Below are 16,779 nucleotides of genomic sequence, written 5' to 3'. Positions count from 1 at the left end.
CAAGCCAAGACAAACCACACTGAACAACAACAAAAAACTGGAAAGAAGCAAGCCAAGACAAACCACACTGAACAACAACAAAAAACTGTCCTGCATAAGAAAAAAGCTAAAACAGAGCATATTGAAGCAGAAGATTCAAGTCCCTCCAACGAGGAAAACTTCTCCATTGTGTGCATGGAGCACTTTAACAATTCCAAGTCCAAGGAGGTCTGGGTGCAGTGCTGGGAATGCAAAATATGGTACCACCAAGCCTGTACCCCATGACAGCACTGTCACAACTGTAACTCTGATTAAGCAAAAATGTCCAACATTCAGTCACACACACACGCGCAGAGACACACACACACACACATACAAACAGACACACCACAAACATTGAGGTGTTTAGTTTAGCCTAGTTGTTGTTTGGTTGAGACAGACCATTTAGTGGAGGGTAAAATAATAAACACTTAATTATTTGTATTTATTATTATTTCTGCCAAACAAAATGTTAAACATGGCAATGTGGCTCTCATGGTCTCAATAAAGGCGTTCAATAATTAGTTGCATGTCAGGATTTATGCACTTTTCATTATGTTACATTCTGTTCATCCCAAGCACTGTTATAACTAACCCAGACCATGGGGTAAATTGTAACACTTCACTCCTCGTATTTATGACAACACCATGCATTTGCAGATTTACATATACAGTTGAAGTCGGAAGTTTACATACAACTTAGCCAAATACATTTAAACTCAGTTTTTCACAATTCCTGACATTTAATCCTAATAAAAAAATCACTGACTTAGTTCAGTTTGGATCACCACTTTATTTTAAGAATGTGAAATGTCAGCATAATAGTGGATACAATGATTTATTTCAGCTTTTATTTCTTTCATCACATTCCCAGTGGGTCAGAAGTTTACATACACCCAATTAGTATTTTGTAGCATTGCCTTTAAATTGTTTAACTTGTGTCAAATGTTTGGGGTAGCCTGCACAAGCTTCCCACAATAAGTTGGGTGAATTTTGGCCCATTCCTCCTGACAATGCTGGTGTAACTGAGTCAGGTTTGTAGGTCTCCTTGCTCGCACCAGCTTTTTCAGTTCTGCCCATACATTTTCTATAGGATTGAGGTCAGGGCTTTGTGATGGCCATTCCAATACCTTGACATTGTTGTCCTTAAGCCATTTTGCCACAACTTTGGAAGTATGGTTGGGGTCATTATCCCCTTGGAAGACCCATTAGCAACCAAGCTTTAACTTCCTGACTGATGTCTTGAGATGTTGCTTCAATATATCCACATCATTTTCCTATCTCATGTTACCATCTATTTTGTGAAGTGCACCAGTCCCTCCTGCAGCAAAGCACCCCCACAACATGATACTGCCACCCCCATGCTTCACGGTTGGGATGGTGTTCTTCGGCTTGCAAGCCTCAACCTTTTTCCTCCAAACATAACGACGGTCATTATGGCCAAACAATTCTATTTTTGTTTCATTAGACCAGAGGACATTTCTCCAAAAAGTACAATCTTTGTCCCCATGTGCAGTTGCAAACCATAGTCTGGCTTTTTTATGGCGCTTTTGGAGCAGTGGCTTCTTCCTTGCTGAGTAGCCTTTCAGGTTATGTCGATATAGGACTCATTTTACTGTGGACATACAGTGCCTTGCGAAAGTATTCGGCCCCCTTGAACTTTGCGACCTTTTGCCACATTTCAGGCTTCAAACATAAAGATATAAAACTGTATTTTTTTGTGAAGAATCAACAACAAGTGGGACACAATCATGAAGTGGAACGACAGTTATTGGATATTTCTAACTTTTTTTAACAAATCAAAAAATGAAAAATTGGGCGTGCAAAATTATTCAGCCCCCTTAAGTTAATACTTTGTAGCGCCACCTTTAATAATAACCACACCAATTTGTAAAGGACAGGTGTAGGTTGTTTGTATCAAGTTTTGAATACACTACCATAAATGATCTCTGAGAAACTGACGAAAACTGACGAAAAGCTGAAAAGTGTTACAACCAACCCTGGTCTCTCCTAATAATGAGAGGTTAGGTAGCATGCCTTGGGGGTATGATATTTGTGCATCTCACTCATCATCTCACTCATCATCATTCAGGATTATCCCTAATCATTGTAGCATCCACATTAATGTAGAATTGTTGAGAAACAGATGCTATTCTTTTTTACAATAAAAGTGACTCCATAATGACACAATACATTATGTACCATTAATTTCTATTGTGCACAAAATAATGTGAAACACAACGAAAACAAACAGAAAATGCATCCAAGAAATGTGTAGAGTCACAAGCATGATGTAGTCATTGTGTTCTATGATCATGAAACCAAATGCATTCGGAAAGTACTCAGACCCATTTTCCACATTTTCCACATTTTGTTACGTTGCTTTTTTCCCTCATCAATCTACACACAATACCCCATATTGACAAAGCAAAACAGGTTTTTAGAATTATTTACAATTTTGTTTTTACATTTACATAAGTATTCAGACCCTTTACTCAGTACTTTGTTGAAGCACCTTTGGCAGCAATTTCAGCCTCGAGTCTTCTTCAAATCAAATCAAATGTTATTAGTCACATAGACATGGTTAGCAGATGTTAATGTGAGTGTAGTGAAATGCATGTGCTTCTAGTTCTGACAGTGCAGTAATATCAAACAAGAAATCAAACAATTCCACAACTACCTAATAAACACAAATGGAATAAAAAATATGTACATATAAATAAATGGATGAGCGATGACCAAACGGCAAGATGCAATAGATGGTATAAGATACAGTATATACGTATGAGATGAGTAATGTAAGATGTGTAAACATTATTGAAGTGGCATTATTTAAAGTGACTAGTGACCAATTTATTAAAGTAGCATTTGATTTGAGTCTGTATGTAGGTAGCAGCCTCTGTTAGTGATGGCTGTTTAACAGTGTGACGGCCTTGAGATACAATATGTTTTTCAGTCTCTCAAATCAAATCAAATGTATTTATTCGTACATCAGCTGATATCTCAAAGTGCTGTATAGAAACCCAGTCTAAAACCCCAAACAGCAAGCAATGCAGGTGTAGAAGCACGGTGGCTAGGAAAAACTCCCTAGAAAGGCCAAAACCTAGGAAGAAACATAGAGAAGAACCAGGCTATGTGGGGTGGCCAGTCCTCTTCTGGCTGTGCCGGGTGGAGATTATAACAGAACATGGCCAAGATGTTCAAATGTTCATAAATGACCAGCATGGTCAAATAATAATAATCACAGGCAGAACAGTTGAAACTGGAGCAGTAGCACGGCCAGGTGGACTGGGGACAGCAAGGAGTCGTCATGTCAGGTAGTCCTGAGGCATGGTCCTAGGGCTCAGGTCCTCCGAGAGAGAGAAAGAAAGAGAGAAAGAGAGAATTAGAGAGGGCATACTTAAATTCACACAGGACACCGGATAGGACAGGAGAAGTACTCCAGATATAACAAACTGACCCTAGCCCCCCGACACATAAACTACTGCAGCATAAATACTGGAGGCTGAGACAGGAGGGGTCAGGAGACACTGTGGTCCCAGCTTTGTTCTACCCGTACTCCTCCCATTCTTATCTGGAGATCCTCTCAAGCTCTTTCAGGTGGGATGGGGAGTGTCACTACAGAGCTATTTTCAGGTTTCTCCAGAGATGTTTGATCTGGTTCAAGTCTGGGATCTGGCTGGGCCACTCAAGGACATTGAGACCTGTCACGAAGCCCCTCCTGTGTGGTCTTGGCTGTGTGCTTAGGGTCGTTGTCCTGAGTGCTCTGCAGCAGGTTTTCATCAAGGACCTCTCTGTAAATTGCTCTGTTCATCTTTCCCTCAACCCTGACTAGTCTCCCAGTCCCTGACGCTGAAAAACATAGGGACGTAGGGATGGTGCCAGGTTTCCTCCAGACGTGATGCTTGGAATTCAGGCCAGAGTTCAATCTTGGTTTCATCAGACCAGAGAATCTTGTTTCTCATGGTCTGATAGTCCTTTAGGTGCCTTTTGGCAAACTCCAAGCAGGCTGTTGTATGCCTTTTAGTAAGGAGTGGCTTCCGTCTGGCCACCATAAAGGCCTGATTGGTGGAGTGCTGCAGAGCTGATTGTCCTTCTGGAAGGTTCTCCCATCTCCACAGAGGAACTCTGGAGCTCTGTCAGAGTGACCATTTGGTTCTTTGTCACTTCCCTGACCAAGGCCCTTTTCCCCCAACGTGTTCTTTGGGACCTTCAATGCTGCAGACATTTTTTAGTACCCTTCCCCAGATCTGTGCCTTGATACAATACTTTCTCTGAGCTCTACGGACAATTCCTTCGATCTCATGGCTTGGTTTTTGCTCTGACATGATCTGTCAACTGTGAGACCTTATATAGACAGGTGTGTGCCTTTCCAAATCATGTCCAATCAATTGAATTTACCACAGGTGGACTCCAATCAAGTTGTAGAAACATCTCAAGGATGATCAATGGAAACAGGATGCACCTGAGCTCAATTTTGAGTCTCATAGCAAAGGGTCTGGATAGTTATGTAAATAAGGTACTTCTGTTTTTTATTGTTAATACATTTGCAAAAATGTCAACAAAACTGTTTTTGTTTTGTCATTAAGGGTTATTGTTTGTAGATTGACGAGGAAATGTTTTTATTTAATCAATTTTAGATTAAGACTGTAACACAACAAAATGTGGAAAAAGGGAAGGTGTCTGAATACGTTGTGAATGTTGTATCATTTCAATCATTTTAAATCCAAAGTGCGGGAGTACCAAAACAACATTAACATTTGAACTGTTCCAATACTTTTGTAGCTCACTGTATCTGTAAAGCATTTTGTAACATCTGCTGATTTAAAAAGGTCTTTGTAAAATAAATTGTGTGATTAATTGATTGTCAGGTGACACTTTCCTTCAGCACTTGTAGGTGGTTCTCAACCTTTAAAGAAACTGTCCAGTGTTTCCAGATTTCTATAAAGAATGACCTTTAATTATTTACAATATGAGTGAAATAGTTTTCCTTCCAAAGAAAACAGTAATTAAGTATGTTAAAAGGCAGCTTTTCTGTGTTGGCATGGTGTGGGCATAAAATATTAATAAGAGTAGACCACTGACTGGCCAGCTCAGCCAATGACACCATGTTATATGAGGAAACAGCAAGCGTTTTTAAAACGGTCTGTTTGGGATATAAGTGTTTTTCCTCCATTTTATGCTTTGGCCACGAGGCAACACAATTATTTGGGTATGAGTTAACAGAATATGAACTGGACAGTTACTTTAAAGGTAAAAAATAGATTTTCCTGTTTTATATTTCCACACTGAAGTTGGAATAACACCGTGAAATGGTGAAAAATTATAATGCCCTTTTATTGTAAGAGCTGTTTGAAAAGACTGCCTGAAATTTCAGCCTGTTTTAGTGGGATGGGTCGTGCTCGAGAGCATCGAAACTGTGATGTTTCATTGGTAAATTGTGACCGACTGATAATATTGAGTAGTTATTTAGGATGGCAAGTGATTTGTAGATCAGTCTGTCTGGACACTCCTTTAAAGTCGGCTGCACCCTTTGGGCTTGTTCGAGTGGTAAACCGAAAGCAACCGGCTGTAGACCAAAGTCGAGGAGTGAAGTCGGGGGAGGTGCACTCTGCGACAGCAGAGATTCAGACACCGATGTGGTTTCCCAAAAGCACGGCTCAAAAAAGCACGCACGGTTTTTTTAATGCCAAAATGAACATGTCTCCAATCCCCATATCACACACTCACAAACTGACAAGTGTTCATTGTACAATCAATTGGTTAGAGAACGAGCCTCACATCACATTAATTTGAACATATCCACTGAATTACATGAATTGCAGCCAAGTTCCTGTTTCAGTCACATCATTGGTCACGTTCAGGTGTGTCAAACAAAAACACCCTAATGATTGGTTGACAATAGAGCCTCCCACAATGCAGGTGTTGGCTGCAGGAGGAAGTTGAAGAGCAACTGCAGAGATGTGCAGTCAAAACGTCATTACCTTTGATCACATGCTTTGTGCTAAGTTCAACATGCAGGCTTGACAATTTTTATCCCCATAATGCAACACTTTGAAAGGCAGTGACCAACGATGATCACCGAATTGACCAAATGTTCCACTCAAACACACCATATTTACTTTTAGTCTTCCATGGTGACATCAGCATGCAAAACATTTGTTAGACCAATAAGTTCCAAAACTCTATGCCAATAACAGCTAATTTCCCACTCGGATCACTCCGACAGTCCAATGAAAATGATTGCTTGAGAAACTCCCCTTTGCTAAGAAACTAATTCTTTTTGACTATTTTCATTGAGAACAATCACTAAAGGTACTTTTGAAATGATTTGATATATAGACAGCTGCACTGGACCGTAACATCCCTGAAAAGCATCCTTGCACGGCAAAGCAAATTGTAGCCCTTCAATTCCCACAACAAAAAAGGAAATGTTATAGAAAGTAATTTATTACACAATGTAACCACGGCTAGTTTACAAATACAGTTCCAGTCATGTATGTGTATACATATGAATATACCCACGTCTTATATTTACAGATTTGCATACAACATGTTTTCCTGTTTATTCATTTCAACACTTACTTTACGGTTTCACATCCAAAAACTAAAATGATTTGTACATAAGAGACTTAAAGGAGTTCAGCCCTGTGTGTTCCAAACAAAGAAACGTCAGCCAGCCCAGAGTCCAGGCAGACAGAGCACTTGACTGGCAGTCCAGAGGCCAGCCCTTCTCACGACTGCCCCAACAACAGCATTTGGCAGGTGAAATTTAAATACTGATAAATGTTTACCATGACTTAAAAAAATAAGATGAGTAAAAACCAAACATCAACAAAAAAAGTATACGTTCTAAGATCATCTCCCAAAGCAAGGACACGAGCTCCAACGGTCGGTCGGCAAGTGTGAGGGGGTCCGGGGGTTGGTGAGATGTAAACGGGTGCTTATCCAACCCCCTTTGTCCATCCACACACTTGCCAGAGCCCCTGGTACAGGGACTGAGTCCTGTCATGCAGTCTACAGAAGGAGACATTTATTGCTTTTCTTTCCTCGCCGGGCCTGTAGTGCCGCCCTGGTGGCCATCTCAAACACCTCCCGCACGCCATCCTTCGTCTTGGCCGAGCACTCCATATAGCCGAACGCTCCGATCCGGTTGGCCATGTCACGGGCCTCCTCTGGCTTCACTGGCTCCTACAGAGAGTTAAGAGGCACTGTCAGGACATCCAAAAAGCACTGACCATATCATGCGGAAAGAGTGACAGATAGTTTAGGGTGAGTTTTCCCCGAAAGCTTTGTAGCCAACGTGGTCATTTTTTCTCTCATCCCAGTTCGTTTATAATCCCACGAGTTTGTAGAGGGAGGGAAAAAAAAATGTGCCTGTCCTTTCTACGTACCTGTTTCATCTTGGCCAGCTCCCGGCGTGTGTGTTCATCGTTGCGCAGGTCCTTCTTATTGCCTACGAGGATGATGGGAACATTTGGACAGAAGTGTTTGACCTCTGGAGTCCACTTCTCTGGAATGTTCTCTGTACGGAATCAAAGGGTCAAGGGTCAGACAAGCACACACCAACACTCAGTACATTTGGGAAGATATGGGGTAGTGTACCGGAGGAAGGAGGTGCAGAAGAGCTATTGCTGTCCTATGCGTATTGGATGTGTGAGTGAGTACTTCACTAGTCAGAATGGGCTGAACAACCCACCTATAAAAGGAAACCTTGTGCGGATGACAGCAAGAGAGTGTGTAAGCTCACCCAAGCTGTCTGGGCTGTCAATGGAGAAGCACATGAGGATGACGTCAGTGTCGGGGTAGGAGAGGGGGCGAAGCCTGTCGTAGTCCTCTTGGCCAGCTGTATCCCACAGAGCCAGCTCCACCTAGTACAGAGTAGAGAACAACTAATGTTAACCCTCATACAGATATGCTTGAAGTGGCAAGTGTATGTCAGCTGTTCTAGTGACTGGGTTAATCAGCAAACCTCTGGCAAGAGAAATAAACCATAGACTACCTTGGACACATTGATTCAGTAAAATGTACATTGTACAGTTAATGAAGTCTGCCTACCACAGACTTATGAACACACAGGAAATCAGGATAATTGGATATTACTTTTAGGTGTAGGCCAACTTCAATGAGGAATGAAAAGAGGACAATGTCCGAAAAACAAACTCCCAGCAAATCGGGAAAAATCACATCTCTGATAAGAGCCACTCTTTGAAAATGAATAACTGGACATTTCTTGAAGACATTCATCGGTGTGACACACTAAAGGGTTAATAGAAAGCTACTTGCCCTTCTCGTTGTTAAATGGGGAAAGCAAATTAGAGCAAGACACTTCTACAAGTATGACATGACGTAAGCAGAATTCATTCAGCCTATCAAATCTAGATGTCCCAGATTTATAGCCGAGCCACATTGAGACCAGGACACCTGGGTTTATAGCTCACACAGGCCGCAATATAATGAAGTGCCATAGGGTCTTACAATACAACTTTAGAATAAATATTCCTTACATCATTCAGAAGCATATGCTGCACCTAATATGTTTCTATACCTGGTTAACTGAACAAACATGTGCCATACCATTATACCCATCTGCCCCTATAGCTACAGATAAATGTAGCCCAATCGAGCCGATACCATGATAGCCAAGACCAGCACTATTAAACACAGTGAAGCGACCTTGAAAACCAGCTAGCAATTAGGGCTACGTAATTCACCTAACCTTGTTTACACCTTCAACTGAGAAATAAAAAAAGTATGTTGTTGAGTCTGTATTCATTACCTGTTTGCTGTCCACCTCAATGTCAGCCACATAGTTCTCAAAGACAGTGGGTACGTAGACCTCAGGGAACTGGTCTTTACTGAAGACTATCAACAGACAGGTCTTCCCACAAGCACCATCTCCCACAATCACCAGCTTCTTACGAATCGCTGCCATGCCTGAGAAGAGAGAAATAAAATGCATGAAGAAACACAAGCAAGCCAACAGCCTTATAATAAACAGGTTTTATAACTGCTGTGGTCTCAAATAGGATCAATGTAGTGGATTGACTGGACAACACAATTGTGAAGATTCGCAAAGCTAAGTCACACTTGTATCCTCGAACGATTTCTCCCAGTGGGGCTTATTGGGGGAACACACTTGCCTTCAACACCTGAGGTTAAAGGGATCATTTACTTTGAACTTTAACCAGCTGGTCCTATCCATCCATGTCTTAGAAGACATCAACAACCAATGTTAACCAGGCTCTATCAAAACTGGCATGATCCAGAACAAACTGCAGGTATGGTATATGTTCTACACATGACGCCGGTAATCTCCACTAATAACTGTTGAGTAAGTTTCCTCAGGTAAATGTGTGTGCAAGGAAATTGACAGCAAAGAGGGAAAGAGAATCAGCCGATCCATTCAGTGATCGTATTGCTGCTCACGTTAAACTAGTTGCTGAATGTTAGGATCACAAGTCAGGACCGACAATGAATGGTGCATTCAAGGTGGAAAACATGCCCCATGTATTTTTAGACAGAGGGACATGTGTGACCGAACGCACCAACTCTGATGTACAGTCCCCAACTCTTATGTTTTGACTACTTCCAGAATAGGTCTTGACAACATTTAGCTAGTATTGCCATGTATAACCATGATACATTTGACTGGTTATTTGACTACCAGCACACTGATCCTGTGGACATCATGTGATTGTAGAAGTGAAGTATGTGCCAAAGCTGTATCCTAGTAATCATTAATGTGATGTCCCCATTAGTCAAACGCCACATAAGATGGGTTCTCTGAAGCAGTCAAATTCAGGACAAAATCAGACAGTGGTGCACGGCAAGCAGCTTTTAGTTTCTTGGCTGACATTAATTACTACTATAATACTGCTTAGGATAGACGGGCATTAAAGCTACTGTAACTAGGTGCATTTTTGCCCATAGGGTGGATCATTCAAATGTTTAGGTAAGATGGCGTCAAAGCATCAACAGATGGCTGTTGTCCGCAGTATAAGGGCGGCCCCATTCACAACAAACTCACTTCGCTAGCTCTCTACCAGAAAAACAGTGTCTGGTCCATCTGAAGTGAAATTAAAATGGTCAAACCGCAACTTGTCTAGCTAGTTAACCAACGTTACCTAAAATAAAGAGACTGATACTTGAAATCTATGACCGGGCCAAACTAAGCCACCCAATCAGAGTCAAAGTTTTGTTTGTTATAGTTAGGTAGCGAGAAGAGTACTGTATAACCTTTGTTTACAGGATTACACGTTAAAGTAAAAAAAGAAATAACCATAACTTCACTACTAGGACGCTACAGTAGCGTTAGCTACTTGACAAAACACAGTTAGCTAACGTAGCAAGCTAGCCAACTGGTCAGAATTATGGGGGCACCGTTGATGATGGTGGCTAACCGATAACGTTAGTTGTTGGCTAACTTGCTCTAGATAACAGCAACAAACTAACACGCCGGTTGGTTCCAAATACTGACTTGCTTCTGCATACGTTAACTAACTACCTAAGAAAGTTAGCTGGTGGGGATACGGTAGGTTTCTAGCATAGCCTAGTGTACTGGCAATTTCTTTTGAAGGATAAAAACAATGGAGATCCTTTTCCAACGGTTACTGCTGCTAGCTAGCCAGTAGCTTGAGTCAGTGCGGACGCGGTATAACGTTACTACTATTGAGGTCGTCCTCTCGGGCTCGTTTCGAAATGCGAGACCGACGACGATGTACGGCCGGACCACTTTCTAACAATTTATCCTACCATTACACTCCACCAATGTTGTCATATTTCGATAAAAGTGTTTCAAAAGTAGTTGTACCTGTTGTTTAGATGGCTTGCAGTCGTTTTCCCAGGGCTGTCTTGCTTCGCCGTTAACCCTCGTTTCGATACAATGTTGAATTACTTTGCGTGTGTGCACGCGAGGGGGAGGGGTGGCGGGGACGAGCGTGAGCCACGCCTGCGCGTGCACGTCACTCGGTTTCGATGAGCATCCAAACCGTTAAGATTTGGTTTTTCAATAATAGCTGCATTCCAAAACTTTTTCCACACAAAATAAATGTTAGAAAGGACCCAAGAAGTGGACAGATTATGCTTCCTTCCTTCGCATTGGGTCGTTCTACGAAAATGGTGGCTTTGCTGTCCCAGCCATAACCACCAGGAATAATGACAAAGATAATGACAAAGTATATTGTTAATAAAACACATGTAAGACAGTTAAATTGCAAACCATGTTTTGTATATATTTTAGAGTCGATGTTTAGTGACATATTTTGATTTTTTTTTACATGTTTTTTTCTCCCACTTTAAATGTCATAAAGCAAAATAAAGTTTAAGCTTTATGTTGTGACCTACTTAAAAACAAATATATATATAAATATCAACTCATTATTCAAAATAATTTTGTGAATAGCTGTCCCTCAATTCCATGTCACTGGTGTTACCACTGAGGGGTGTTACCCTTTTTAAAATGCACCACTTTGAAAAGATTAAACTATTTGGCAACTTTTTCCTTGGCCAAAGGTTAATTGGAGCCAGGGCTGTTTTGAAAAGCACTGTTTGGCAAGTTCTTCCTGGGTCAAAGGTTCATTGGAGCCAGGTCTGTTTTGAAAAGCACGTTAGCAATTGGATGATTAATTTGATGTGAGGCCTTAAGATGTGTCACTGGTGTTACACAGTTTATAGTAAGGGAAAGGACATTGTTTTAAAATAATTGATCAAATCACATGATTAAGTGATTTATTTTGAATTTAAGAAGTGTGGTTTGAGCGACTGTGGCCTCCATTTTAGCTATGCCATCTTGTCTACAGATTTGTCACTGGTGTTATTGTTCCTAGTTTTAAGTGTTACTGGTCTCTGGCATTACACAACAACTGTGTAAATAACGAATCACTTTTAAATATAATTTAAAATATGAACCCTTGTCATTCATTATATATGCAAATGTAAGTCCAATTACATCCTGGAAAGCCTGAATCATCATCTAAAATATAGGTAACACCCATTTAAAAAAGTCTGGATAAGCATTTTTTAAATGCAATATAAAATACAGTACACTCATGTTGATTTATGTTAACTGTTATCTGTGTCTTGGTAAAAACATGTTTTAATGTAGGCTGGTAATCATTTGAATTTGAGCTACCCTTATCACAAATATAAGTCAAGCTAGATAAATTATTTATTTCTATTAGGCATTCCAATCTAAGTCACAGTCACCTAAATAAGGCAACGTGGAGTACCCCTGGGAAAAGGTTGTCAGTTCAAAGCCCTTCATGACATACAATGAAACAGCTGTAGAGTATCACATACTGTGCTAACTGCTCCATCTAGTGGCAGCCTAAATAAATATCAGCTGACATGTGCTCTATTAGTACTACCTACCCAGTGTTGCAAAAAGACAATTTATTGTTACATGTCATACAATCATATTTTATTTCATATAGAGATAAACAAATAGATCAGAAACTAAAGAGGAATCTGCAATGGCCACAGTAGAAAGAAACACACCAATAGTGGAAATCAGGGAAAACTGTCCTGTGCACGGACAATATCTGAAAACCAAGCCTTGAAGTCACCACCAACAAATTAAACAGAACTGCATCAGTATTGCCATCATTCACCACACCTAAACATTTCCAGTCAATCCACACAAACAGGTACTGCCACTAGCATTAACAAACCTCATAAATACATTGTGTGTTAGATTAAGAGTGCAGTTCTTATCTTAACCAACACTGAGACAGATTAATAAGGGGAAGAAAGAGAAACTAGAAAGGCTGCGTTTAGACAGGCATCCAAATTCTGATATTTTTCCACTAATTGGTATTTTGACCAATCACATCAGATCTTTTCACATCAGAGCTGACCTGATTGGTCCAAAGACCAATTAGTGAAAAAAAAGTTTAGAATTGGGCTGCCTGTCTGAAGCTGCGTTTTTACCAACCAGGTCAGCTCTGAAAAATATCTGTGATTAGTTAAAGACCAATTAGTGGAAGAAAAAGTGAATAGGGCTGCCTGTGGGAACGTAGCCAAAGAAACAAACAAGAGATTGACAAAAATGTTCCTTAGGGAGAAGGCGGCCTGTCAAGAGTGCATCAGTGACTATTACTGTCATTGTCAAAAGCTGCTGAACTTTATCAGGGCAAACCAGTGAGAAATTACAGGAAGCCACTGTGTAAACAATCTAGTGCTCTCCCTCTCCCAGTTACACACTCATTCACCTAAATCCAAACACACACAAAACTTTCTGTCCAGAACTAAATATTCTGACAGAACTCAAATCAACAGTATGAACAAAGAGGAAGACACACCCACATTCCCTTTATTCTATTATGGCTATGGTTCCCCATCTAGTAATCCAACTCTGACTCAGAGTAGTTGATATTCTGAAAATCACCTCAAGTATTCAGAGCAAAAGTAAACCCCTCAAAACAGGTACAGGAAACGCATCATCATCCACAGAGCAACAAATTATCAGGTTTCCCACAAATGTAGGAAACATTTGAAAACAGAAGATCTAACAGCGGTAAAACAGCTGTGGGGTAAACCTAGATTCATTTCAGTCTTTCAGTGATGGGGACCAGAGAAAAGACGTATTTGACCTTGAAAATTAAACACCCATCAGGACAAAAGGATGACCTAGAAAACCGCTGAGAATCTCAGTCCGTCTGCTGAAAGCTTACTCTGGGACAATAGTAACACATAGCAACAGATGGGGAGTTTGCCAAGAGTCTCTGCTCCAGTCCAAGTGTCTCAGTCACAAAATCTGGGAGCCAGACGAGTAGCAGGTGTGGAGCAGCTGTCTTTTGGGGCAAAAGAGCTTTACGAAACACTTTGTGCACCCATTCAATACTTTATTCAGGAGAGACACAAAGTGGTAGGTAGGGAGAGTCCAACCAATATGTTTGTACATTGCATTAACGTTTCAATGAACATATGAGGGTGGGCCCGGGGGAGCGATGGGTCTGTGATGGTATTTGTGTACAACTTTGGGGAGTCAGACCGTAAAACTGATAGGCCTGACAATGTTGACAATGTGTCAAACTGCTAGGGCTAATATGTGCATGTGTAGTCACTGTAGCGTATGCTAGTCAAAACTAAGCATGACTGAGTGTGTATCAGTGTGTCTTATGAGCGGGAGGGGGCATCTTCAAAGCTGATGATGCTGGACTCCTGTCCCGTGGTGCTCTGGGAGCCGCTAGACCCCCCTGCTGGCGTCGTTCTCTCCTGTCCCAAGAGCAGGGGAGTGTCGGTCCGAACTTCATCCTCATTGTCGTCGTCTTCATCGTCCATGCTTGGCCAGGTCGACTGGTCCTCCACCTTCTTCAGTCGCTCGTTTAGGGCCTTCAGCGCCAACTGCCTGTAAGACGATCATCATTTTATTTAACTAGGCAAGTCAGTTAAGAACAAATTCTTATTTACAATGATGGCCTACCAAAAGGCCTCCTGCGGGGACAGGGGCTGGGATTTAAATCAAAAATAAAATAATAATAACAAATATAGGACAAAACACACCTCGACATGAGAGAGAACACAACACTACATAAAGAGAGACCTAAGACAACAACATAGCAAGGCAGCAACACAAAATGATGTGTGATGATACAGTATGTAGGCTTAACTGCCATCTATGTAAACAAGGACATGAGTATGATAGCTTGCAAGTGTGTCAACCAGAAAATGAAGCATGAGGTAAACAACTCTTGGTAAATGGATGCCTGCGTTTGTGTTTATTTGGGCCTCTAGAGCACTCACCTCCTCCTCTCTGCGTCCTGGGGGTCCGTTCCTGGCAGACTGATGGTGATGGAGGAAGGTGCCCCCACGTCGTAGCGCTTTACCATCTTCCTACAAACCTTGATCTTCACCAGGGCTGCGTGCACCAGGCCAGCCAGCAGCCCCACCACCGGCTGTACCACTTCAGGGAAGAAGGATGCAAAGGCAAAGTGATCTGACATGTCGCCACGGCCCCGGCTGTGCCTCTGGTAGAAGCGCAGGTAGACCCAGCCTGCCAGGGCGCCAAAGCTGTAGGCCGCCAGTGGGGCGGCACTCTCCAGCAGGCCTGAGAGGCAGAGCAGGGAAAAGCAGAGGAGGACCAGCGCCGGGGCAGCTTTGAGCCTCACCTGGGGAACCCGCAGCACCGTCGTATCCCCCATGGTCTGCTTAAGGGCCACCAACACCCCCCCGAGGAAGGCTGGTGTCCCGTGGACACGCACCGCGAATAGGTAGTCCAGGTCGAAGGTGACGACATACGTGAGCAAGTAGGAGAGGCCAGCCAGGAGGCCTGCAGAGATGTTGACCACAGTGAAAAAGATGAGCAGCTCCAAGGCGCCCCACAGAGGCTCCAACAGACGGCCACAGGCCATAACAGTCCCCACGTTGGCTGCCACTCCCCACACATGCTGCTCCACCACGGCATGGGTCACCAGGGTCCAGATCCAGAAGTTAGGGGGGAAGAGGTAGCCAGGTGTCACACCCAGGGCATATGGAGTGTCAACTGCCCATGAGAGCAGGTACAGAAGGAGCACTATGGCACTTATGGACTTCACCACAACGCTCGTATTGGCTAATGCGCCAAAGAAGTGCTGTCGTGCAACTGGCAGATAGCGATTCATTGTGTTGTCTGTTAGTCTTGAGCAAGGGCAGATGAGTAAGTTTGTCTGACCCGCAACTTCACACGTGCTGGCCTTTTTTTTCTTATTTTTTTAGCAGTGCCAAGAATAACAAACGAAATTAGCGGAACCAGACAACATCCACTCTCTATAGTGAAGATTCATCCGGGAAATAATTTGATTAATCAATGCTAATTAATGGTTTAAAATCAACCTTATGGTCTCACTGTTCAAAACACTTGATGGAGCAACTTTCCTACCTTGCTATGGACTTTGCTGAAGTTACCTTTTTTCTGATTAGATAAGAGTAGTTGGGCAAACGTTAGATAACTTACTAGCAAGCTAGCCGACACATTTAGCAACATCCCAATTACGCTCAATTGACATTGAACGGTGTCATCCTCGAAGTTTACATACAATTTAACTTCCCAATTAGTAAATAGCTACTTGACTTTAGAAATCATACCAAAAATTCCCAGATCTTCAACCAGCAAACGCTAGCTAGATAATAAACGTCATCAGCTTGCTGGTAAGCAAGCACTGTGGAATAAGTAGTTAGCTAGGCTAACTAGCTAAGGAAGAAGTCAGACTGTTACGATGTTTTAAATCCGCCATTATAGTTCATGAACCCATTTGATAAACGGGTTTGAGTTGTATAACTACGAAAACTACAAAAAAGAAACAGTACCAGCTCCTTTTTTTTCTCGCCTCGGCACACAGATCAAATTAGTCCACCAGCTAGCTAACGTTAGAGGATTTCCTGCGTTAGCTAGCAAGCAACAGGCCGTCAAAGCAATGCTGTCGAGGCAAACAATTAGAGGTTCACGCGAAATTACTTGAGTCACTACGATTTCAGAATGTCAGAAGTCTCTTGGGTTACTTCAACGTTATTCCGATATAAAGAAAAATATTTATTCGGGAATATTTGTTGTCTTGTGAGGCACTCCCAGCATTTCACACTGACCAACAACGCTTGCGCTGCCAGTGCCACCGTCACCAACACACACGAAGCGTCAAGTCACGCCAGTTTGGTGCACTAGTTGATTATGGGAAACATAGTTTTTTGTTGTTGCTAGATCCTTGAGCTCCATGTGGAAAGGGCAGCCTATGGGGCATGGATAATTTGAACATTTATTCAAACTGACATGTATTCAAAATGTTC

The 16,779-nt window shown here is 42.0% G+C and overlaps 2 protein-coding genes across 2 annotated transcripts; both read right to left on the bottom strand.

Moving 5' to 3' along the window:
- Nucleotides 1–6,448: 6,448 nt before the first annotated feature.
- LOC109868954 (rho-related GTP-binding protein RhoA-B-like) lies at nucleotides 6,449–11,000 on the bottom strand. The gene is made up of 5 exons (XM_020458731.2): nucleotides 10,832–11,000; nucleotides 8,798–8,955; nucleotides 7,769–7,889; nucleotides 7,413–7,543; nucleotides 6,449–7,209 (listed from the first exon to the last, which is right to left on the bottom strand). The coding sequence occupies exons 2-5, from the start codon at nucleotides 8,951–8,953 to the stop codon at nucleotides 7,036–7,038; spliced, it is 582 nt and encodes a 193-aa protein (XP_020314320.1). The 5' UTR covers nucleotides 8,954–8,955; nucleotides 10,832–11,000; the 3' UTR covers nucleotides 6,449–7,035.
- Nucleotides 11,001–12,417: 1,417 nt separating this feature from the next.
- On the bottom strand, nucleotides 12,418–16,656 carry LOC109868953 (transmembrane protein 115). The gene is made up of 2 exons (XM_020458730.2): nucleotides 14,764–16,656; nucleotides 12,418–14,368 (listed from the first exon to the last, which is right to left on the bottom strand). The coding sequence occupies exons 1-2, from the start codon at nucleotides 15,618–15,620 to the stop codon at nucleotides 14,137–14,139; spliced, it is 1,089 nt and encodes a 362-aa protein (XP_020314319.1). The 5' UTR covers nucleotides 15,621–16,656; the 3' UTR covers nucleotides 12,418–14,136.
- Nucleotides 16,657–16,779: the final 123 nt, after the last annotated feature.

This window comes from Oncorhynchus kisutch, linkage group LG24, assembly GCF_002021735.2.
Source record: "Oncorhynchus kisutch isolate 150728-3 linkage group LG24, Okis_V2, whole genome shotgun sequence".
Classification (NCBI taxonomy): domain Eukaryota; kingdom Metazoa; phylum Chordata; class Actinopteri; order Salmoniformes; family Salmonidae; genus Oncorhynchus; species Oncorhynchus kisutch.
This window is presented reverse-complemented; position numbering and strand designations above follow the sequence as displayed.